Source organism: Aedes albopictus, chromosome 1 (genome assembly GCF_035046485.1).
Source record: "Aedes albopictus strain Foshan chromosome 1, AalbF5, whole genome shotgun sequence".
NCBI lineage: Eukaryota > Metazoa > Arthropoda > Insecta > Diptera > Culicidae > Aedes > Aedes albopictus.
Window position 1 is genome coordinate 319913957 of NC_085136.1, and position 23544 is coordinate 319937500.

The following is a 23544-nucleotide window of genomic DNA, read 5'->3' on the forward strand; positions in this document are numbered from 1 at the left end:
CAGAGATTTTTTAAACGATTTTTTCGGAGGAATTTCTAGCGGAATCATTAATAACCTGGTAAACGAAGGTCTCGAAAGAACTTTGAAAAATCACAATAGATTTTTTTAAATAGTGCCCAGAGAAATGTTAGCAAAAATTCCTGTAGGAATCCTTGGAAAATGTCCTTGAGTTGATGAATATTAAAGAATTCGTTGGAGGAATTCCCGAAGGATTTTTCGACAGAATTTCTGCAAACCTCCTACGAAGTTCCTCTGAGAATATTCTTAGAGGAACTTCTGTAGGAATCCTTGGAGATTAAAAAAAATCCAACGGATTCTTTGGGACTTGAAGAACCCTTGCAGATTTTTATCGAAACAAGCGTTCTTTAAGGAATCATTGTAGGAATTTCTGAAGAAATCCTTGGAATCCTTGTGAGCATAACGTGATATTTTATTGCGTTTCAATTCCTTTGTTTTCCCGGTTAAATTAATTAAACAGTTTTAATTTCCGTGGGTAGAATGACAATTCAATCGATAAAATGACAGTTCACCCCGAACAAAAAAAAGTCCCCATACAAACTTTAAATGGATTCTAAAAATAGTTCCCGGACATCAAAAATGATGAAATTTTGGATTTCGACTATTTTTTGGACGGAGATTCCGATTATGAAATAATCGGGATACCCCTACAGAACCCGATTCCAATTTTATTTTTTCAGAAGAATATGTGGTTCCAAAAAAATCTTTGAAGAATTTTTTGTAGTATTTTTTTTCTGGAATCTTCTAAATGAATCCTCAGAGATATTATTGATAGAAACCCTGGTGGACTTTTGAAGTACTTTGAAGTATTTTTGAAAACATCTTCGGAGACAACACTGTAAGAACTTCTAAAGGAGTGCTTATAGAAATACTGAATGACATCCTTGCATTAACGACTTGAAAGATTCTTGAAGACATATTGTTCTTCAAGAAAGATTTATTTTAAAGAAAACTGTAAAGCAATCTTTGAAGGAATTCCTTAAAGATTACTTGGTACACTTCCCAAATAATTTGTTAACAAAAATTCGAGATAATTCTTTGAAAAAATCTTACGTTCATTGATGGATTTCATTGGTTTTTTCATCGTTTTGTACAAAATACAACAGTGCGATCAGCAATTTTCATGGGGGCCCACGAATTTTGTTCCGCACCGGGCCCCCAAATTCCTAGCTACGCCACTGTCCAGATTCCAAAAAGGAATCTCTCCAGATTTCAAAGAAGAATCATCCCAGATTCCAGAAAAAAAAACCTCCACATCCTATTGAGGAATCTCTCCAGATTCCAAAGAGGAACCATTCCTGATTTCAGGAAAAAATCTCTCCAGATTTCAAAGAGGATTCTCTCCAGATTCCAAAGAGGAATCTCTCCAGATTCCAAAGAGGGACTCTCCAGATTCCACAGAGGGACCTCTCCCGATTCCTAAAACGAATCTCTCCAGTTTCCGAAGAGGAAACTCTCCAGATTTCAGAAAGGATTTCCTCCAGATTCCAGAGAAAAATATCTCTAGATTCCAAAAACGAATGTCTTCAGATTCCAGAGAGGAATCGCTCCAAATTCCAAGGAGAAACCTCTTCCGTTTCCAAAAGAAAATCTCTCCAAATTCAAAAGACGTATCTCTCCAAATTCCAAAGAGAAATCTCTCCAGATTCCAAAGAGGAATCTCTCCAGATTCCAAAAGAAGATATCTCCAGATTTCAGAGAAAATTCCAGATTCCAGAGAGGAATCTCTCTACATTCCAAAGAGAAATCTCTCCAGATTCCAAAGAGGAATCTCTCCTCATTCCAAAGAGGAATCTCTCCACATTCCAAAGAGGAATCTCTCCAGATTTCAAATAGGGATCTCTCCAGATTACAAAAAGGAATCTCTCCAGATTCCAAAGAGGAATCTCTCAAGATTCCAAAAGAAAATCTCTTCAGATTTCGAGATTCCAAAGACGAATCTCTAGATTCCAAAGAGGAATCTCTCTACATTCCAAAGAAAAATCTCTCCAGATTCCAAAGAGAAATCTCTCCACATTCCAAAGAGGAATCTCTCCAGATTTCAAATAGGGATCTCTCCAGATTACAAAAAGGAATCTCTCCAGATTCCAAAGAGGAATCTCTCAAGATTCCAAAAGAAAATCTCTTCAGATTTCAGAGAGGATTCTCTCGAGATTCCAAAGACGAATCTCTAGATTCCAAAGAGGAATCTCTCTACATTCCAAAGAAAAATCTCTCCACATTCCAAAGAGGAATCTCTCCAGATTTCAAATAGGGATCTCTCCAGATTCCAAAGAGGAATCTCTCCAGAATCCAAAGAGGAATCTCTCAAGATTCCAAAAGAAAATCTCTCCAGATTCCAAAGAGGAATCTCTCGATTCCAAAGAGGAAGCACTCCACATTCCAAAAAGGAACCTCTCCAGATTCCAAAAAGAAACCTCTCCAAATTCCAAAGAGGAAGGAGGAAGAGGAATTTCTGAAAGAATTTCACGTAAAACTTCAGAAATAATTCCTGAAAGATCTTCTGGAAAAAAAAATCCCAGTAAAATTCGCAGTTGATTCAAAGTTTTTCCTAACTTTACCATTTTTTTTAACTTTTTCCAACTATTCTTGATTCAGTCCCTCTGTGAATCGTTGCGAGAATCCAATAGTTCAACCGTCGGTCGTAGCCAAATGTTTCAATTTTGGACCTAGATCGGCGACAATTTAATTCACTGTACACAACGCTCCTGTAGCTCCAAGCTGGGACACTACTTTTCAATTTGAGTTTTGAAATAGATGCATGCTGGCTTGGGGTGGGGAACAAAAACCAAATCGTTAATAATAAATGCTGGCAGAGATTACCACTGGGTTCGGTAGCATACCTGAGGCATTCACTGTATTACAACTGAAGAAAGAGAAATTTTCGCGTGTTTCGAAGGCACCTTTTCGATTTATGCGAGTGTGGAGACTTGGATTAATTAAAAGCCCAACAAAAGTCGGAATTTGCAAACGAACAGTGGTCATCAAACAGTAACCCGGCATTGATTTGGTGTTTCCTTTCGAGTCACAAAAGAATGGGAGGATAAAAAAAGTTTGGTTACGTACCGGTTTCAACCATCTCGATTGCAAATATCCAGCTCAAACGAATCCAATAAAGAAGATGAAGAGAAGAGGGTGGCGCGTGGCGAGTCCAAAAGACCGAGCGAATCTATCGCAATATTAGTTTTCTCACCAGCAGCCGCAGCAGCGTTCATCATTCGCAGAGCGCGAGGTGGTTCCATTGATTTGACTTCAAATTGAAATTGGTTTTGAAATCAGACGTGGCGAGTCAGGGACGGGTAAATCTCCGTGCGAAGAGGGAAAACTTTTCTGAGGAACCGCTCCAGATTCCAATGAAGAATCTTTCAAAAATTCCAAAAGATCAATCTCACCAGATTCCAGAGAGGAATCTCTCCATATTAGATAGAGTTATTTCTCGAGATACCAGATAGGAATTTCTCTACATTCCAAAGACGAAACTTTCCAGATTCCAAAAGAGAAATATCTCCAGATTCCAAAAGAGAAATCTCTCCAGATTTCAGAGAGGTATCTCTCCAGATTCCAGAGAGGAATCCCCAGATTCCAGCGAAGAATCTCTCAAAATTTGTTGCAAACTTCCCGACCAGTAGAGCAAAACTACCGTATAGCAGGGTAATTCGGGCACAAACACGGCAATCAAAGCACCAACTCAAATCTTATTCATTTAGACAACATCTTTATTTGGCTCCTAGCATTGTGCCACCTAAACGCCTAATCCTCTCTCTACGTCCTAACTGTTTATTCTTACTTAGAAACTAACATTTGTCTCATATTTGTACTCACGCATCGCCACCGATCACAAACCTCGACCGCTCATTCGGGCCTCCTCGCCTGCCGGATGCGTGTTCCCGGCCGACCCTACGGTCCGATTCATGATTGGCGCCAACTCGCTCACCAATCCGCTCCTCCGATTACCGATGCGATCGTTGCTGCCTTCGAGCCCTTCGCTCCCGCGCCGGAAAGCTGGCTACCGCGTCCCGCCGAAAGCCACCGAGAACGTCTCAAGATCGACGGTGCGCCGACGTCGGTGGTCACCCCCGCTCGGTCTGCCTGATTGATGTTGACGAAACTGGAACGAGAAAAAAGAGCCCTGAGGCGAGCAGAGCTGTCAATAACTAACTCCAGTTAGTTTTTGCTTCACAGCATACTTCTTTGACGAAGGCTCTTTGCTCCTGTCCTCTCGGTGTATACGGATCGTCGCGGTTTCTTGCCTCTTCCGTCAGCGCTTGACTTCGGCTGATCGTGGGCCACGATGCAAAATTGTCACTCGTGCGGTTTGATTTGCCAATTGCACGGACGGCGAGTGCCACCACCGAGTTCACCGACGGTCAAACTAGAAAAACGGTCATTAGACGGATGTCTCTCGCAAAGTCGAAAATGCTCACTCACCCGGGGGAAAACAGCGCTAATCGCGTTCGGATGTGCACGAAATACGTCGAATGAGGTGCAGTTTTCTCCAGAACATGTGGCTTGGCAATCTCGTGGTGGTGCAAAATGGCCGCCTCCTTTTGTTGGCTGCACTAAGCGTCGGTCTCACCGATGCAAAGGCCGAGTTCACCTTTTTCGTGTAACTGAAATTGCCTCCAACAGCAAATCAATTTTCCACCTCTTTTTTTGAAGCTGGAGCCACTTCTACGCCCGTAACGTGAGCCACTACCGTTTCGACCGATGGATGCTTGCAAACTGCTGGCACTATGAACGATCGCGTGATCAGCTCCCTCCGCCTGATTGCCGGTGATGGTAGTTGTGCTTGAGAAAAAAAAAGCCTCCCTTTCTCTGGGAATGAACAGTGCTCTCTCGATGAACGTCGCTTGTGTGTATGCTGCCGTCGAGCCGTAATGCAATGTTTGCCTCTCTCGTTGCCGAGCTCGATACTCAACGTATCCGATCGAGGCCTGCGTGATCGGAATGGAGTGCTTTGTGTGTGTGGTGTGCGGTGGTTAACATGAGCGCGAGTTTCAGGATTGCGAGTCGATGATGGTAGGCATTACAGAGGTGCTTAATTTGTTCTTGGCGGAACCAATTTTTACTCATAAGTCGGAGCATTTACAAATGTTCTTATGGTTTAACGAATTCCTAATGGCACAGCTGCTAATCACAAACTTAAACGTAACAAATTCCAGACAGGAATCTCTCCAGCTTCCAGAGAGGAATCTCTCCACATTCAAGAGAGGAATCTCTCCACATTCAAGAGAGGAATCTCTCCACATTCCAGAGAGGAATCTCTCCACAATCCAGAGAGGAATCTCTCCAAATTCCAGAGAAGAATCTTTCCACATTCCAGAGAGGAATCTCTCCAGATTTCGGAGAGGAATCTCTCCAGATTCCGGAGAGGAATCTCCAGATTCCGGAGAGGAATCTCTCCAGATTCCTGAGAGATGTTACCAAATGCTTGGGAACAAATGTCCAGGTCAATGCAGGGTGTCTAGGGTTTTGTTTTGCGAGGCTAGGGATAGATCTTCTTTTTCTTGGCATCAGTCATTAAAAACCTTAATAGTAGCTTTGGATTAAGTTAAACAAATAGGAGTAGAGTTTTCCATGGCACACAAAAACAATTGTAAAATTTAACATAAAATATTAATTCTATAAATAAGTTAAAAATTCAAGAGTAAATACTTTCCGTGTACATAAATAATGAAACCATAAAATACTAACCCCTCGGCGTTACATACATCAATTATGAGTCGTCATGGTTGTCATCAGTGGTGCACCGGAAACGAGACGAGAGAGGAAGAGAGCGAGAAGGCGAGAGCGAGAGAGGTAGGGAATAGAGGATCGGATGGAAAAGTATAAGGAGAAGAGTGTGAACCTTGCTACCGAACGGACGCTATAAGGCCGATAAGCGAAAGTTACGGCCCCGGGAACAACGCAAATTGCACCCCAAATTACGAAGTTTGAACGGTACGGTGAACGGTATAGTGAGATTAGGGCCCTGCCCACCCGGCCGGATTAGTGAAACGCTGGTATCGGAACACCGGGTCAACCAGTTTCCCTCTAGTAAAGTGGACCTTTCGTCAAACCCCACGTGACGTCATCGACCAGGTTCCAGTCGATCGAAAGTTGAAGTGGCCTCCAGGACAGAAGCGGACCCCTCTCTGGTTGTGGCCCACATTGTTGCCATCCCCGTGGACCACGGATTTGATCGCTTTGGATTCCGGCGAGTCCCTTGCCAGTGGTTGTTGAGCGTTACGCCAGTGCCACACCACACGCCACGGGCAGAAGTGGCCAAAGTTTTTGCGGTGAGGGTTTAGCTTGCTAAACCCAATATCCTATGTGTCACGTCGCCGTGAGCGGGCAAGTGGAACGTCGGAAAGACCTCTTCGCAACCACGCTAACCCCATCACGAACCACCCCACGTGTCGGACCAGAGCCGGACGGTAGAACCAGCGATTCGGCGAGTTCCGGGCTGGTGGTCCCTGCGCGTCACGCCATTGCCAGCCCACACGCCACGAGCAGCACTGGCCGAAGCTATTGCGGTGAGGGTCTAGTCCGCTAGACACCCATATCCTATGTGCCTCTGCGCCGTCAGCGAGCCCGGGAACGTCGATTCGAAGCCTAAGGACAGCCAAGCGAGGTCGGCCCCAATAGGACCCCGCGACCTCTGGTCTACGATTTTATCCGAGCCAACCGCCCAGACAGCTTCCAGCACCTCCGAGCGAAACCTTCCAACCACCAAGCATGCCTCGCAGCGCCACCGAACAAGGATCCCATACCACCACGCAAGCCTGCCAGAATCATCAACCTCTCTCTCTCGCCTGCTAACAAACACCAACTCAAGCCCCACCAGCAGCAGATCGGCCGCAACGATACCCCTTTCCCCTCTTGAAACAATGTAAGTTAAATAAATATATGTATAAGCTAAACTTGTGTTTGTGCCATTTAACTAAAAGAGGTCCTTGGATGTCGTGTGTTGGTCTGATATTGTTTCCCTTTCGTTTGAGGTCCACTCGTAGCAAGTAGGTGGCGACCCGGAGGTTGGAGCCCTGAGCTAGTCGATTCTTACAATTGGCGATCCAACTAAAACAAAAATAAATCTTTTCAGAATTTATTTTTGCCTACTTGCTCCGGGAGACCCACTATCCATCTCTCAATGGTGAAATGTATCGTGGTGTTACGTAAGCGTGGTGTTCATTGAGGCTACATAAAACTCCGTTTGATCCTTTCTAAGCAGATATTCGGTAAAATACTACGATAAAGATATCTGGATTTCTATATCAGCATAAAGTGAATTGATTATTAAAAAAGTGGATTTTGTAAATATGTTTTTGTACAGATAGGAATAAGTGAATTGAAAGTTACATTTAAATGAATTGAATTGAATTGGAAAAAATAATTAGATTAGTTGGTTCTATTAAGTTTAAATACGTTAAATTAGTTGATACTTTATAGCTTTTCTCTTTATTAAAAATCTAAAATGGCTGCTGGCGTGATAGATTTAGTAATAGAGAAGTTAAGGCATCACTATTACGACCTTAGAGTTGATCACCTAAACGAGGATGAAGTAGACTATGAACTAGAGATTAGGGATATAGTTTTCAATAATAAGGAGTCCATTTCAAGAAAGCGAAGAGCTCTGAGAGAGACACTGAAGGTCGAGAAAACTAGTGAGATCCCGGTTAGGACTATCAAACAACACCCGGAATTGGAATTCCAAATCTGCGTAGCAAAGTTTAACGAAATTGAGGAAACTATCAGGAGATCTTCCAAAGGAGTGCCACCAAGATGTCAATCCAGACTGCTGCACATAGGCAACCGCCTGAGCTTATTACAGGAGCATGTGGGTTCAGAAGACAGTGTCGAAGTTGGTAGGCTACAGGAAGCGGTCTTGGCGAGACTTAATCGGTTTTTCTACGGTAAACGTTCGATGTCGACCGACGGTGTGGAAGATGGTGATTTGAACAATCTCTTCACCGAAGGAGAACCATTGACTGGAAATGTGACGGTACCGTCGACCGTCCCCACAGTAACTCATACTTCAGCGTCGACTAGGACCACTGAGGATGACAGTGTGGTAATAAATGCCTTATTTAGATTGGGGTTGTTAGACTCGGAGAATCCAGGGAATACTGGTGAAGGGGCAGTCAGAAGAGCTTTAACGCAATTAGAACAAGAACTCTTCCTGCTTCGGGAATTTAGGGATGCTCACACTAAGCCAACGGATAATATAGAACGAAGTCAGACCTTGCCAGTCACGACTAGGGCTAATCTTACAATAATGGGTAGTACTACGACCTATACGGGTACTGTTCCCAAGCCTTCAAGGGCTATCGAAGTCAGCTCGGGATACGGCTCCCTAGCATTCACTTCAGCTGTTCCGAATTTAGCTACATTTCCAAGAATAGGTTTTCACACAACTGCTACTTCATGTAGTTCTGTTCCTAGAGTTGCATCCTCGGAGAGTTCGGCCTCCTATGTGCCACGAGAACAGAGACCGTCACTGTTCTATTCAGCACCAGAGGGCAACCAGATGTTTCACACGACTACGGTTGCGTCGGCTGTTCCTACCGACAGCGGCGCAAATTATAGTAACTGGATGCCATCAACCCAATATAATGTTCCCTTCGTCTCGGTTCAGGCCCCCGTTTCACACTCTGTGATCGGTCGAGGGTACGAATATCCCCAGATGGGCCCAGCTGGTCACATACCAGGGACAGCTGGAATGCATCCGCCACAGCAATACTCGTTGCCTGTGGACAATGTGAGAAACCATTATGGTCACAATTCGTTACCAGTGGCCAAATGGAAATTAGATAAATATGCGGGCACGGACCAAGGGCTCAAATTGAACGAGTTCCTGGTATTGGTTTCTCAACTAGCCCTAGCGGAACGTACCTCTGAGGCAGAATTGTTCGACTCTGCGTTTCACCTTTTTACCGGTCCGGCGCTAAATTGGTACATGACCATGCGGTCGTCCGGACGACTAGTCAGCTGGAGACATTTAGTAGCCGAACTTCGTCGAACCTTTGCGCACCCTGAGCTGGATTCTTTGGTACGAACAAGAATCTACCAAAGGCGTCAGCAAAGAAACGAAACTTTTCAGGAGTACTATTACGATATGGAAAGGATGTTCCGATCCATGATCGTACCGATGAGTGACACCGAGCAACTCGATGTTCTCAAACGCAATATGCGTCTGGATTACAAAAAAACGCTTCTATGGAAGCCCATATTTAGTCTTGCGGAACTGTTGGAGGCAGGGCATGTCATTGATGCCTCAAACTTTTCCCTTTATGCCAAAGTATTCGGGGCGGAGAAAAGCACTAACGCCGTGGTGGAAACTAAGCCGGGGCCAGGGAGAGGTGATTTCAGGCCCTCGAACAGTCGCCCGCCGCTGAAAACCCCACAACAGAGCTTCCACCCTACTAAGCCAAAAGAGAGAGATCTGATGAAGAAGGGAGAAGGGGAAACTAAGAAGCCAACCGTACATGTCCAACCAAAACCTTCAAACCAACCAGATCCGAGGGAGGGCCCCTCCAAACCGACAAGGACATTGGAAAGGTTGATTGAAGCTCACCGACCCCCTCGGAGTTATGAATGTCTCTACTGCCGGCAGACTAATCACTCCTTAGACCAGTGCAGGTCGTACAGAGGTTCCCTCTGTTTAGTGTGTGGCTTCAAAGGGTTCGAGGCACACAACTGTCCCTATTGCAAAAAAAACGGCTTGCAGACGATCGAAAACCGCCGATCGTCGGACCAAGCCGCGTAAATCCAGTACCACTTGATGTCACGCTGGGAGAATTTTGGGAACCGGTACAGGAAGAGTTGTACGAATCAGAAATCTCCCAAGTACTCAATATTTCTTTGACCAATAAACAAGACAACCGTCCCTACGCCAAAATAAAAATATACGGTATTCCCTCTAGGGGGCTGCTAGATTCGGGTAGCCAGCTTACCCTTGTCAGCGAAAAGATTTTCAATAGACTAAACCGTTCAAAACTAAGGGCCTTAGACCGTCCTACGGTTGTACGCTCAGCCAATGGCACAGAGTTAGATATTCTAGGGCAAGTATCTATTCCTTTCAATTTTGCTGGATGCATTAAAATTATTCAAACCTTAGTAGTTAAAAATTTGTCGGCCGATTGTATCCTCGGCATGGATTTTTGGCAAAAATTCAAAATCTGGCCGACAGTCCACGATTGTGCCATGGCAGGTGAGGAAACTTCTCTAAAAAGCAGAGAGGAACCCGTAGCTTTTTCGGCTTTACAGCAAATACAGCTCGAGGAAGTTAAGGGGCGGTTTCCAAGAGCCTCATCAGACAAATTAACCATAACCCCTCTGTGTCAGCATCGAATTGAATTAGCCGAGGAGTGGCGAGGAAAACCTCCTGTGAGACAATACCCTTACACCCTTTCCCCCAAAATTCAGGAACGGGTCGGAGCTGAGTTAGAGCGTATGTTATCTCTAGGCATTATCGAACGAGCACATTCGGAGTGGAGCTCCAATGTAGTACCCGTGATAAAACCCTCAGGAAAAGTTCGTCTATGCTTGGATGCTCGAAAAATTAATGAAAGAACGGTGCGGGATGCCTATCCCTTACCTCACCCAGGACGGATCCTAGGTCAGCTGCCCCAGGCCAAATACCTGAGCACGATTGATCTGTCCGAGGCGTTTCTCCAGATCCCTCTGGAGCCCAGCTCCCGAAAATTCACCGCTTTTAGCGTTCAGGGAAAAGGAATGTTTCAGTTCACGAGGCTCCCTTTCGGCCTCGTGAACAGCCCTGCTACCCTAGCGCGGTTGATGGATAGAGTGCTTGGACACGGAGAGCTCGAGCCGAACGTCTTCGTATACCTTGACGATATAGTCATTGTATCGGAGACGTTCGAGCACCATTTGCGCCTGCTTCGTGAAGTAGCGAACCGGCTAGCCGAAGCTAATCTATCCATCAACCTGGAAAAATCCAAGTTTGGGGTAAAGGAGTTACCTTTTCTTGGTTATCTACTATCTACGGAAGGACTACGACCAAACCCAGAAAAGGTACAGGCAATAGTCGACTACGAAAGGCCTAATACCGTTACTAAGCTTCGTAGGTTTCTGGGTATGGCGAATTATTACCGTCGTTTTATCGACGAGTTTAGCGGTATAACTTCACCTTTGACCGACCTGTTAAAGACGAAGCCTAGGATCATGGGGTGGAATGATGCCGCTGAAGAGGCGTTCAATTTGATTAAAGAAAAGCTTATCTCGGCACCGATACTTGCTTGCCCGGACTTTACCACGGAGTTCACGGTGCAAACGGATGCGAGTGACGTGGCGGTGGCGGGCATCCTTACACAGGTGCAGGACGGCTACGAAAGAGTGATATCGTTCTTTTCCCATAAGCTGACAACACCTCAGCGAAACTATCATGCCTGTGAGAAAGAGGCGCTGGCGGTTCTTCTTTCCATTGAAGCCTTCAGAGGATACCTTGAAGGATCACACTTTACGGTAATCACTGACTCAGCCGCCCTCACGCACATCCTGACCGCGAAATGGAAAACCGCCTCTCGTTGTAGTCGATGGTGTCTTGCCCTACAACAGTTTGACATGACCGTTCGGCATCGTCGAGGCAAAGAGAACGTTGTAGCGGACGCTCTCTCGCGTAGTACGGCCGCGATCGATGTGGGTCCCGCGACTCCAGCGAACTCCCAGCCTAGCCCTACACTGGGTGATCCTGATCAAAATTGGTACGATGACATGATTGAAAAGGTCGCAATGCAACCCGACGAGTTCGTCGACTTTCAGGTCCGCGAGGGAGTTCTTTTCAAGTATGTAACCAATCCCAGCGAAACACATGATGTTCGTTTTGACTGGAAGATCGTGCCGCACCCCAAAGAGAGGGTTGCCATCATTCGGGAGTGTCATGATGACTCAATGCATCCTGGAGTCGATCGCACTCTTAGTCGCATTCGTTTACGCTACTTTTGGCCTAAAATGGTCACTCAGATCCGCGATTATATAAGTGAGTGCACAACCTGCAAAGAAACTAAAGCTCCGAATATAGCCCTGGCCCCACCGATGGGTGAGCAGAGAGCTACTACCCATCCCTGGCAGATCATAGCCTTAGACTTCATCGGTCCACTGCCCAGAAGTCGTAAGCAGAACCAGTACATCTTGTCAGTGGTGGATCTTTTCAGTAAATGGGTGATGTTGGTCCCATTCCGGAAGATAGACAGTGACAAACTTTGCCAAACATTGCGAGATTGTTGGTTCTTCCGCAATTCCGTGCCGGAAATAGTCATTACAGACAACGCTACGTGCTTTTTATCACATCATTTCCGGTCGCTTTGTCGACAATTCGATGTTAGACACTGGCTCAATTCTAAATACCACTCCCAGGCTAATCCTGTGGAGAGGGTTAATAGAACGGTCAACGCGGCCATACGTACGTATGTTAAAACTGATCAGAAACAGTGGGACACTAAACTGTCAGAAGTGGAAACAGTACTAAACTCTTCCGTACACTCCACGACAGAATTAACTCCCTTTTTCACGACACACGGTCACGAAATGTTTCAAAAAGGCTCCGATCACCGCCTAGGGGAAGAAGGCGGAAGCTTATCGGTAGCGGACCGGGAAACTCGGCAGACCGAGATGTTTAACCAGATCAAAAGTCTAGTCCAAGAAAATCTGAAGAAAGCTCATGAAGAGGGCCAAAAACGATATAACCTTCGACATAAGACCTATGCAAAACCTTATGAGGCCGGTCAGCTCGTTTTTAGGCGCAATTTGAAGCAATCTAGCGCGATTGAAAACTACAACGCGAAGTACGGGCCCCAATACATACCTGCCAAGATACTCAGAAAAATCGGCACTTCGTCTTATGAAATTTCGGATCTGGACGGGAAATCCTTGGGGGTTTGGCCAGCCGCCCATTTAAAGCCCGGATAGATGTCCGTTCTTCGGCAACCAGTCCAACAAAATACCCAATACACACTGTAGAAAAGCTCGTATGTTCCTAAGCCTGGCAATCAATCGAATCCACCTCCAAATACTGCAGGGATATAGTCGGGAATCGGTGAAGATTGGGAATGTTCTGCATCGTTTCTCCAGGACCCTGCAGGGGTCAATTCTCCATCCAAACGGGTGTTTTCAAAGAAATTCCAGTCGATCAGTAGCGATCCTGCTGTTTGGCAATAATAATTTGGTTCAATGTTTATGTTTTGTTTTCGTAGAGTTTGACAGCTACGTAGAGAAGGAATAAGCCGCGAAGTCGAAAAGAACGTTTGCTATAAATCGTCAAGATTATGGCAAACGGGGGACTCACTGGTTTCTTCGAGAAACCGTCTGGGTCACAGATTCAAAACAGATGTAATTCCATTTCTTCCCGAGAGGAAGATTATATGGGACAGTCTCCAGAATCGGATTAGAAGAAGTTAGGAAGTAATAGATGTCGATAAGGTAGTTCTTTGGCCTCATCGACCTGCCAGAAGACGGTTACAGTCTTCTAGCGTGAGCCATCCCTGAAGAAAGTCGATATCTTCTGGATAACCCCTAGGATAATAGAGACAGCATTAGAATTAAGATTGTATGAATGATCAAGAATAAGCGTTGAGTGATTGAAGTAAGAAGGGTACCCGATTGAAAGAGCGTATAAATGAGAGAGTGAATGAAATGGAATACCTTGATTAGATTAAGAGAAAAGCTATTTGATCTGAAACTAATTTAATAAAACCAACAGCAAAATTGAAAAAAAAAATAAAATAAAAAGATTATACTGCGAGCCACTACCAGCAGATATCTTGAAACGTTAGTATTTTACGGGATTAATTTAAACCATAAATGGATCCGGAGAATTGTACCCAAATCGAATAAAACGGTTATGTGAACAACGATATTTTCATAAAAAAAAATACCCTTGCAAAAAGGTATTTTTTTTTACCGGGAGGTGGGATGATTGTTACCAAATGCTTGGGAACAAATGTCCAGGTCAATGCAGGGTGTCTAGGGTTTTGTTTTGCGAGGCTAGGGATAGATCTTCTTTTTCTTGGCATCAGTCATTAAAAACCTTAATAGTAGCTTTGGATTAAGTTAAACAAATAGGAGTAGAGTTTTCCATGGCACACAAAAACAATTGTAAAATTTAACATAAAATATTAATTCTATAAATAAGTTAAAAATTCAAGAGTAAATACTTTCCGTGTACATAAATAATGAAACCATAAAATACTAACCCCTCGGCGTTACATACATCAATTATGAGTCGTCATGGTTGTCATCAGTGGTGCACCGGAAACGAGACGAGAGAGGAAGAGAGCGAGAAGGCGAGAGCGAGAGAGGTAGGGAATAGAGGATCGGATGGAAAAGTATAAGGAGAAGAGTGTGAACCTTGCTACCGAACGGACGCTATAAGGCCGATAAGCGAAAGTTACGGCCCCGGGAACAACGCAAATTGCACCCCAAATTACGAAGTTTGAACGGTACGGTGAACGGTATAGTGAGATTAGGGCCCTGCCCACCCGGCCGGATTAGTGAAACGCTGGTATCGGAACACCGGGTCAACCAGTTTCCCTCTAGTAAAGTGGACCTTTCGTCAAACCCCACGTGACGTCATCGACCAGGTTCCAGTCGATCGAAAGTTGAAGTGGCCTCCAGGACAGAAGCGGACCCCTCTCTGGTTGTGGCCCACATTGTTGCCATCCCCGTGGACCACGGATTTGATCGCTTTGGATTCCGGCGAGTCCCTTGCCAGTGGTTGTTGAGCGTTACGCCAGTGCCACACCACACGCCACGGGCAGAAGTGGCCAAAGTTTTTGCGGTGAGGGTTTAGCTTGCTAAACCCAATATCCTATGTGTCACGTCGCCGTGAGCGGGCAAGTGGAACGTCGGAAAGACCTCTTCGCAACCACGCTAACCCCATCACGAACCACCCCACGTGTCGGACCAGAGCCGGACGGTAGAACCAGCGATTCGGCGAGTTCCGGGCTGGTGGTCCCTGCGCGTCACGCCATTGCCAGCCCACACGCCACGAGCAGCACTGGCCGAAGCTATTGCGGTGAGGGTCTAGTCCGCTAGACACCCATATCCTATGTGCCTCTGCGCCGTCAGCGAGCCCGGGAACGTCGATTCGAAGCCTAAGGACAGCCAAGCGAGGTCGGCCCCAATAGGACCCCGCGACCTCTGGTCTACGATTTTATCCGAGCCAACCGCCCAGACAGCTTCCAGCACCTCCGAGCGAAACCTTCCAACCACCAAGCATGCCTCGCAGCGCCACCGAACAAGGATCCCATACCACCACGCAAGCCTGCCAGAATCATCAACCTCTCTCTCTCGCCTGCTAACAAACACCAACTCAAGCCCCACCAGCAGCAGATCGGCCGCAACGATACCCCTTTCCCCTCTTGAAACAATGTAAGTTAAATAAATATATGTATAAGCTAAACTTGTGTTTGTGCCATTTAACTAAAAGAGGTCCTTGGATGTCGTGTGTTGGTCTGATATTGTTTCCCTTTCGTTTGAGGTCCACTCGTAGCAAGTAGGTGGCGACCCTGAGGTTGGAGCCCTGAGCTAGTCGATTCTTACAGAGAAATCTCTCCAGTTTCCGGAGAGGAATCTCTCCACATTCCAGAGAAGAATCTCTCCACATTCCAGAGAGGAATCTCTCCACATTTCAGAGAGGAATCTCTCCATATTCCAGAGAGGAATCTCTCCACATTCCGGAGAGGAATCTCTCCAGATTCCGGAGAGGAATCTCTCCAGATTCCGGAGAGGAATCTCTCCAGATTTCGAAGAGGCATCTCTCCAGATTCCAGAGAGAAATCTCTTCATATTCCAGAGAGGAATCTCTCCATATTAGATAGAGTTATTTCTCGAGATACCAGATAGGAATTTCTCTACATTCCAAAGACGAAACTTTCCAGATTCCAAAAGAGAAATATCTCCAGATTCCAAAAGAGAAATCTCTCCAGATTTCAGAGAGGTATCTCTCCAGATTCCAGAGAGGAATCCCCAGATTCCAGCGAAGAATCTCTCAAAATTCCAGACAGGAATCTCTCCAGCTTCCAGAGAGGAATCTCTCCACATTCAAGAGAGGAATCTCTCCACATTCAAGAGAGGAATCTCTCCACATTCCAGAAAGGAATCTCTCCACAATCCAGAGAGGAATCTCTCCAAATTCCAGAGAAGAATCTTTCCACATTCCAGAGAGGAATCTCTCCAGATTTCGGAGAGGAATCTCTCCAGATTCCGGAGAGGAATCTCCAGATTCCGGAGAGGAATCTCTCCAGATTCCTGAGAGAAATCTCTCCAGTTTCCGGAGAGGAATCTCTCCACATTCCAGAGAAGAATCTCTCCACATTCCAGAGAGGAATCTCTCCACATTCCAGAGAGGAATCTCTCCATATTCCAGAGAGGAATCTCTCCACATTCCGGAGAGGAATCTCTCCAGATTCCGGAGAGGAATCTCTCCAGATTCCGGAGAGGAATCTCTCCAGATTTCGGAGAGGCATCTCTCCAGATTCCAGAGAGAAATCTCTTCATATTCCAGAGAGGAATCTCTCTATATTAGATAGAGTTATTTCTCGAGATACCAGATAGGAATTTCTCTACATTCCAAAGACGAAACTTTCCAGATTCCAAAAGAGAAATATCTCCAGATTCCAAAAGAGAAATCTCTCCAGATTTCAGAGAGGTATCTCTCCAGATTCCAGAGAGGAATCCCCAGATTCCAGCGAAGAATCTCTCAAAATTCTAGACAGGAATCTCTCCAGCTTCCAGAGAGGAATCTCTCCACATTCAAGAGAGGAATCTCTCCACATTCAAGAGAGGAATCTCTCCACATTCCAGAGAGGAATCTCTCCACAATCCAGAGAGGAATCTCTCCAAATTCCAGAGAAGAATCTTTCCACATTCCAGAGAGGAATCTCTCCAGATTTCGGAGAGGAATCTCTCCAGATTCCGGAGAGGAATCTCCAGATTCCGGAGAGGAATCTCTCCAGATTCCTGAGAGAAATCTCTCCAGTTTCCGGAGAGGAATCTCTCCACATTCCAGAGAAGAATCTCTCCACATTCCAGAGAGGAATCTCTCCACATTCCAGAGAGGAATCTCTCCAGATTCCGGAGAGGAATCTCTCCAGATTCCGGAGAGGAATCTCTCCAGATTTCGGAGAGGCATCTCTCCAGATTCCAGAGAGAAACCTCTCCAGATTCCGAAGAGGAATCTCTCCAGCTTCCGGAGAGTAATCTCTCCAGAATCTGAAGAGGAATCTCTCCAGAATCCAGAGAAGAAACTCTCGTGATTCTAGAGAGCAATCTCTCCAGAATCCAGAGAGTAATCTCTCCAGATTCTGGAGAGGAATCTCCCCAAAAGACAGAAAGGAGTCTCAAGATTTCAGAGAGGAATCTCTCCACATCCCAGAGAAGTATATCTCCAAATGCCAAAGAAGAATCTATCCAGATTCTAAAAAGGAATCTCTTCAGATTCCAGACCGCAATCTCTCCAGGTTCCAGAGAGGGATCTGTTGAGGTTTCAAAGAGGAATATCTCCAAATTACAAAAAGGAATTGCTGCCGATCCCAGAAAGGAATCTCTCCAGATTCCAGAAAGGAATTTCTCCAGATTTTTAAAAGGAATCTCTTCAGATTCCGAAGTAGAATGTCTCCAATCTGGGAAGAATCTCTCCAAGCTCCAAGAAAGAATCTCTCCAGATTCTAGGGAAGGATTTCTCTATTAAATTATTGTAAGTGTAGATGCTTATGAGGTAGTATTAAAGCTTTTTTTAGAAATCAATACCTTTCCTAAGCAAAGCCCAGCAGGATACAAAATCAAACTTCAACAAGAACTTCACCTATTGAACGTCGGTCGGTCGGTCATATCCATGGAGGGCACTAGTAGCCATAGTGGCTGAATGGCATGCAGACGATGAATAGCCCCACCAAAAGGTGCACTTTCCAGATTGTGGAGGCTAATTTTTAGTTTCAGTTCTTTTTTTACCTTTTTTGTCTGTCGTTGATACCCCCATTTCATAGTGCTATTTTCTATTCCTCTCGCCCAATTCAGGCCTGCTCGGTGGTTGAACTGTACGGCTATCTGGATCCGAACACCCGCGATTGGATTGATGGGCTCTTCTCCAACATATTTCGCGAGATGAATCGACCCACGGAGCGCGATGTAAGTACACTTTGTATGAAAGGCGATACTGAGCAGTTCTTTTTTTTTTTTGCTCGAGAGTTTTGATTATTGGGATGCATATCGGTTATTGGATTTTTCGGGGGAAAATAGAGAGGCTCTTCGCTGATGAGCTTGGGGTTTATGGTGGGCATACATGTTAGTCCTGGTCTGGCGAAGCAAAAATATTGTAATTTAAAATTTGCAGCGCACAGTCTATGCTTTCGGAACCATCTGCTAGATTTTTAGGCAATGGCTAAAAGTGATAATAAGCTTTAGTTGAACGGCTTTGAAATCTTTCATTGAGAACTTCCCTATGCTACTGCTGGAAGGAGCTTCTGTTGGAAGCTTTCCAAAGCTTCTGCTGGAAGCTTTCCAAAGCTTCTGCTGGAAGCTTTCCAAAGCTTCTGCTGGAAGCTTTCCAAAGCTTCTGCTGGAAGCTTTCCAAAGCTTCTGCTGGAAGCTTTCCAAAGCTTCTGCTGGAAGCTTCCCATAGTTTCTGCTGGAAGCTTTCCAAAGCTTCTGCTGGAAGCTTTCCAAAGCTTCGGCTGGAAGCTTTCCAAAGCTTCTGCTGCAACCTTTCCAAAGCTTCTGCTGGAAGCTTTCCAAAGCTTTTGCTGGAAGCTTTCCAAAGCTTCTGCTGGAAGCTTTCCAAAGCTTCTGCTGGAAGCTTTCCAAAGCTTCTGCTGGAAGCTTCCCATAGTTTCTGCTGGAAGCTTTCCAAAGCTTCTGCTGGAAGCTTTCCAAAGCTTCGGCTGGAAGCTTTCCAAAGCTTCTGCTGCAACCTTTCCAAAGCTTCTGCTGGAAGCTTTCCAAAGCTTTTGCTGGAAGTTTTCCAAAGCTTCTGCTGGAAGCTTTCCAAAACTTCTGCTGGAAGCTTACCAAACCTTCTGCAGGAAGTTTTGCGTAACTACAGCTAAAAGCTTTTCTAAGCTTCTTCCGGAAGCTTTCCCAAGCTTCTTTTGGAAGCTTTCCAAAGCTTTTGCTGGAAGCATTTCAAAGCATGTGCATGATGCTTTCCAAAGCTTCTACTAGAACCTTTTCGATGCTTCTGCTGGAAGCTTTCCAAAGCTTCTGCTGGAAATTTCCAAATTTGCTAGGAGTTTTTCAAATGCCCATAAGTTCTAAACATCATTTCCATAAAACAGGAACGTCGCTACGTATGCTTCGACGGAGATGTCGACGCCCTGTGGATCGAGAACATGAACTCGGTTATGGACGACAACAAACTGCTCACGCTGGCCAACGGCGAACGAATCCGGCTCAACAGCTACTGTGCGCTGCTGTTCGAAGTCGGTGATCTGGCGTACGCTTCTCCTGCGACCGTTTCACGTGCTGGTATGGTTTATCTAGATCCGAAAAATCTCGGCTACCAGTGTTACTGGGATCGTTGGCTACGCGGCCGCTACGAACAGGAAAAGGAGTTGCTAGGGAAAATGTTCGATAAGATTATTGCGATAGCGATCGATTACATACTGGAGGGAGTGGATGGTAACAATCAGGAAAACCCGCTCGCAATGGTGATTCCCCAGACTAACCTGAACATGGTTACGCAGTTGTGTTACTTTTACGACGCCATGTTTCCAAAATCGAGCACCGTTTGTCCTTATGACGAGGACTGCATGGAATGTGGCTTCATTCAGTGCCTGTACGCATCGTTGGGTGCTGCACTGCTTGAAGAATCCCGAATTCGGTTCGATTCGTTCGTCAAACGCAACCTGGAGATGATCAACTACGAAGATAGCCCCAGTGCTCCAGCTAAGGCCGGACAGGTGCCATCACTGAAGCCAACATTGTACGAATACTTCTTCGATCTGGAAAAGAAAGTGTGGCTTGCGTGGGAATGGGTCGTTCCGAAGTACGTCCACGATCGGGAGACACCGTTCAGTGAGATCTTGGTTCCAACGGTGGACACGCTGCAGACGGAGTGGATTCTCAAATCTATGAATGATGTAAGTTTGGGAGATGGGTTTAGGTTGTGTATCTAATCAAACCTCGTTTTCAGATCCGTCATCCAGTTCTTCTGGTGGGAGATACAGGAACCTCCAAAACGGCGGTGATTTCCAGCTTCCTTCGGCAACTTAATCGGGATACTTACGTAAGCTCATACGTCTTAGGTTAACGAATTCGCTCACATATCACCTCAAATTCCACAGATCATCCTGAACATCAACTTCTCGTCACGAACGTCGTCGATGGACGTGCAGAAGACTATCGAAGCTGCGGTAGACAAACGCACCAAGGACATTTTTGGGCCTCCGGTCGGGAAAAAGTTGGTCGCCTTCATAGACGACATGAATATGCCTCAGGTGGACAGTTACGGAACGCAGCAACCGATCGCTCTGCTCAAGTTGCTCTTCGAACGGGAAGGCATGTACGACCGAACGAAGGACTTGAGCTGGAAGAAGTTCAAGGATATGTGTAAGTTAGGTTTATAGAACACAAAAGGCCGCAAAGACTTTCTGAGCTTCTGACGGAGGCCTTCCTCCGTCGGAATCTTCGCCAAGCTTTTATCGGAAGCTTTCAAAAGCTTTTGTCGGAAGCTTTCTTAAGCTTCTGTCGGAAGCTTTCCTAAGCTTCTGACGGAAGTTTTCCTAAGCTTCAGACTGAAGCTTAAAGTAAATATGTGTCGGAAGCTTTCCGAAGTTTCCTCACGAGTTTTCTCGAGTTGCTGTCAGAAGCTTCCCTAAGCTTCTGTCGGAAGCTTTCATAAGCTTTCGCCGGAAGCTATCCCAAGCTTCTATCGGAAGCTTTCCTAAGCTTCTGTCGGAAGTTTTCTTAAGCTTCTTTCGGAAGCTTTCTTATGCTTCTGTCGGAAGTTTTCTTAAGCTTATGCCGGGAGCTTTCATTAGCATCTGTCGGAGATTTTCCTAAGCTTCTGTCGGAAGCTTACTCAAGCTTTTATTAGAAGCATTCCTAAGCTTCTGTCGAAAGCTTTCCGAAACTTTTGTCAGAAGCTTTTCTAAGACTCTGTCGGAAGCTTGCCTAAGCTTCGGTCGAAAGCTTTCCTAGGCTAGAGTCCATATTCCATAGTGAAATCTCTCCAGATTCCAGAGAGGAATCTCTTCAGATAACAGAGAGGAATATGTCCAGATTCCAGAATGGAGTCTCTGCAGCTTCCAGAGAGGAACATCTCCAGATCGCAGAGAGGAATCTCTCCAGATTCCAAAGAGGAATCTCTCCAGATTCCGGAAAGGAATCTCTCCAGATTTCGAAGAGGAAATTTTCCAGATTCCGGAGAGGAATCTCTCCAGATTCCGGAGAGAAATCTCTCCAGATTCCGGACAGGAATCTCTCCAGATTCCGGACAGGAATCTCTCCAGATTCCGGAGAGGAATCTCTCCAGATTCCGGAGAGGAATCTCTCCAGATTCCGAAGAGGAATCTCTCCAGATTCCGAAGAGGAATCTCTCCAGATTCCGGAGAGGAATCTCTCCAGATTCCGAAGAGAAATCTCTCCAGATTCCGGAGAGGAATCTCTCCAAATTCTGGAGAGAAATCTCTCCAGATTCCAGGACAAGAATCTCTCCAGATTCCAGGACAAGAATCTCTCTAGATTCCAAGAGAGGAATCTCTCCAGATTCCGGAGAGGAATCTATCCAGATTTCGGAGAGGAATCTTTCCAGATCCCGGAAAGGAATCTCTCCAGACTCCGGAGAGGAATCTCTCCAAATTCCGGAGATGAATCTCTCTTGATTCCGGAGATGAATCTCTCCTGATTCCGGAGAGGAATCTCTCCTGATTCCGGAGAGGAATCTCTCCAGATTCCGGAGAGGAATCTCTCCAGATTCCGGAGAGGAATCTCTCCAGATTCCTGACAGGAATCTCTCCAGATTCCTGACAGGAATCTCTCCAGATTCCTGACAGGAATCTCTCCAGATTCCTGAGAGGAATCTCTCCTGATTCTTGTGAGGAATCCTTCCAGATTCCAGAAAGGAATCTCTCCAGATTCCAGAAAAGAATCTCTCCAGATTCCAGAAAGGAATATATCCAGATTTCAGAAGGAATCTCTCCAGATTTCAGAAGGAATCTCTCCAAATTTCAGAGAGGAATCTCTTCAGATTCTTGAGAAGAATCTCTCCAGATTCCAAAGATGAATCTCTTCAGATTCCAGAGAGGAATCTCTCCACATTCCTGTGAGAAATCTCTTCAGATTCAAGAGAAGAATCTCTCCATATTACAGAGAGGAAGCTCTTTACATTTCAATGAGGAATCTTTCCAGATTCTTGAGAGAAATCTCTCCAGATTCCTGAGAGGAATCTCTCCAGATTCCTGAGAGGAATTTCTCCAGATTCCAGAGAGAAATCTCTCCCGATTCCAGAGAGGAATCTCTCTGGATTCCAGAGAGAAAACTCTCCAGATTTCAGAGGAAATTCTCTCCACATTCTTAAGAGGAATCTGTCTAGCTTCCTGAGAGGAAACTCTCTAGATTCCTGAGAGGAATCTCTCTAGATTCCAGAGAGTTATCTCTCCAGATTCCAGAGAGGAAAATGTGCAGATTCCAAAGAGCTATTTTTCAAGATACCAGATAAGCATTTCGGCAGATTCCAGAGAGGAATCTCTCCAGATTCCAGAGAGGAATCTCTCCCGATTCCAGAGTGGAATCTCTCCCGATTCCAGAGTGGAATCTCTCCAGATTCCGGAGAGGAATCTCTCCTGATTCAGGAGAGGAATCTCTCCAGATTCCGGAGAGAAATCTCTCCAGATTCCGGAGAGGAATCTCTCCACATTCCGGAGAGGAATCGCTCCAGATTCCGGAGAGGAATCTCTCCAGATTCCTGAGAAAAATCTCTCCAGATTTCGGAGAGGAATCTCTCCAGATTCCGGAGAGGAATCTCTCCAGATTCCGGAGATGAATCTCTCCAGATTCCGGAGAGGAATCTCTCCAGATTCCGGAGAGGAATCTCTCCAGATTCCGGAGAGGAATCTCTCCAGATTCCGGAGATGAATCTCTCCAGATTCCGGAGAGGAATCTCTCCAGATTCCGGAGAGGAATCTCTCCAGATTCCGGAGAGGAATCTCTCCAGATTCCGGAGAGGAATCTCTCCAGATTCCGGAGAGGAATCTCTTCAGATTCCGGAGAGGAATCTCTCCAGATTCCGGAGAGGAATCTCTCCAGATTCCGGGAAGGAGTCTCCAGATTTCGGGGAAGAATCTCTCCAGATTGCGGAGAGGAATCTCTCCAGATTCCGGAGAGGAATCTCTCCAGATTCCGGAGAGGAATCTCTCCAGATTCCGGAGAGGAATCTCTCCAGATTCCGGAGAGGAATCTCTCCAGATTCCGGAGAGGAATCTCTCCAGATTCTGGAGAGGAATCTCTCCAGATTCCAGAGAGGAATCTCTCCAGATTCCGGAGAGGAATCTCTCCAGATTCCGGAGAGGAATCTCTCCAGATTCCGGAGAGGAA

General features: G+C 45.6%; 1 protein-coding gene and 1 long non-coding RNA gene across 2 annotated transcripts in view; one reads left to right on the forward strand and one right to left on the reverse strand.

Annotated features, from left to right (window-relative positions):
* LOC109398557 (dynein axonemal heavy chain 10) overlaps positions 1-23544 on the forward strand; it is a 341003-nt gene that overhangs the window by 262512 nt on the left and 54947 nt on the right. Inside the window, 4 exon segments of the mRNA XM_062847206.1 lie at positions 18031-18141; positions 19287-20090; positions 20144-20236; positions 20295-20559. Of these exon segments, the coding sequence (XP_062703190.1) occupies positions 18031-18141; positions 19287-20090; positions 20144-20236; positions 20295-20559 (1273 nt within the window).
* LOC115264160 (uncharacterized) lies at positions 3698-5140 on the reverse strand. The gene is made up of 3 exons (XR_003895991.2): positions 4447-5140; positions 4206-4390; positions 3698-4147 (listed from the first exon to the last, which is right to left on the reverse strand). It is a non-coding gene; the product is annotated as an uncharacterized LOC115264160 (long non-coding RNA).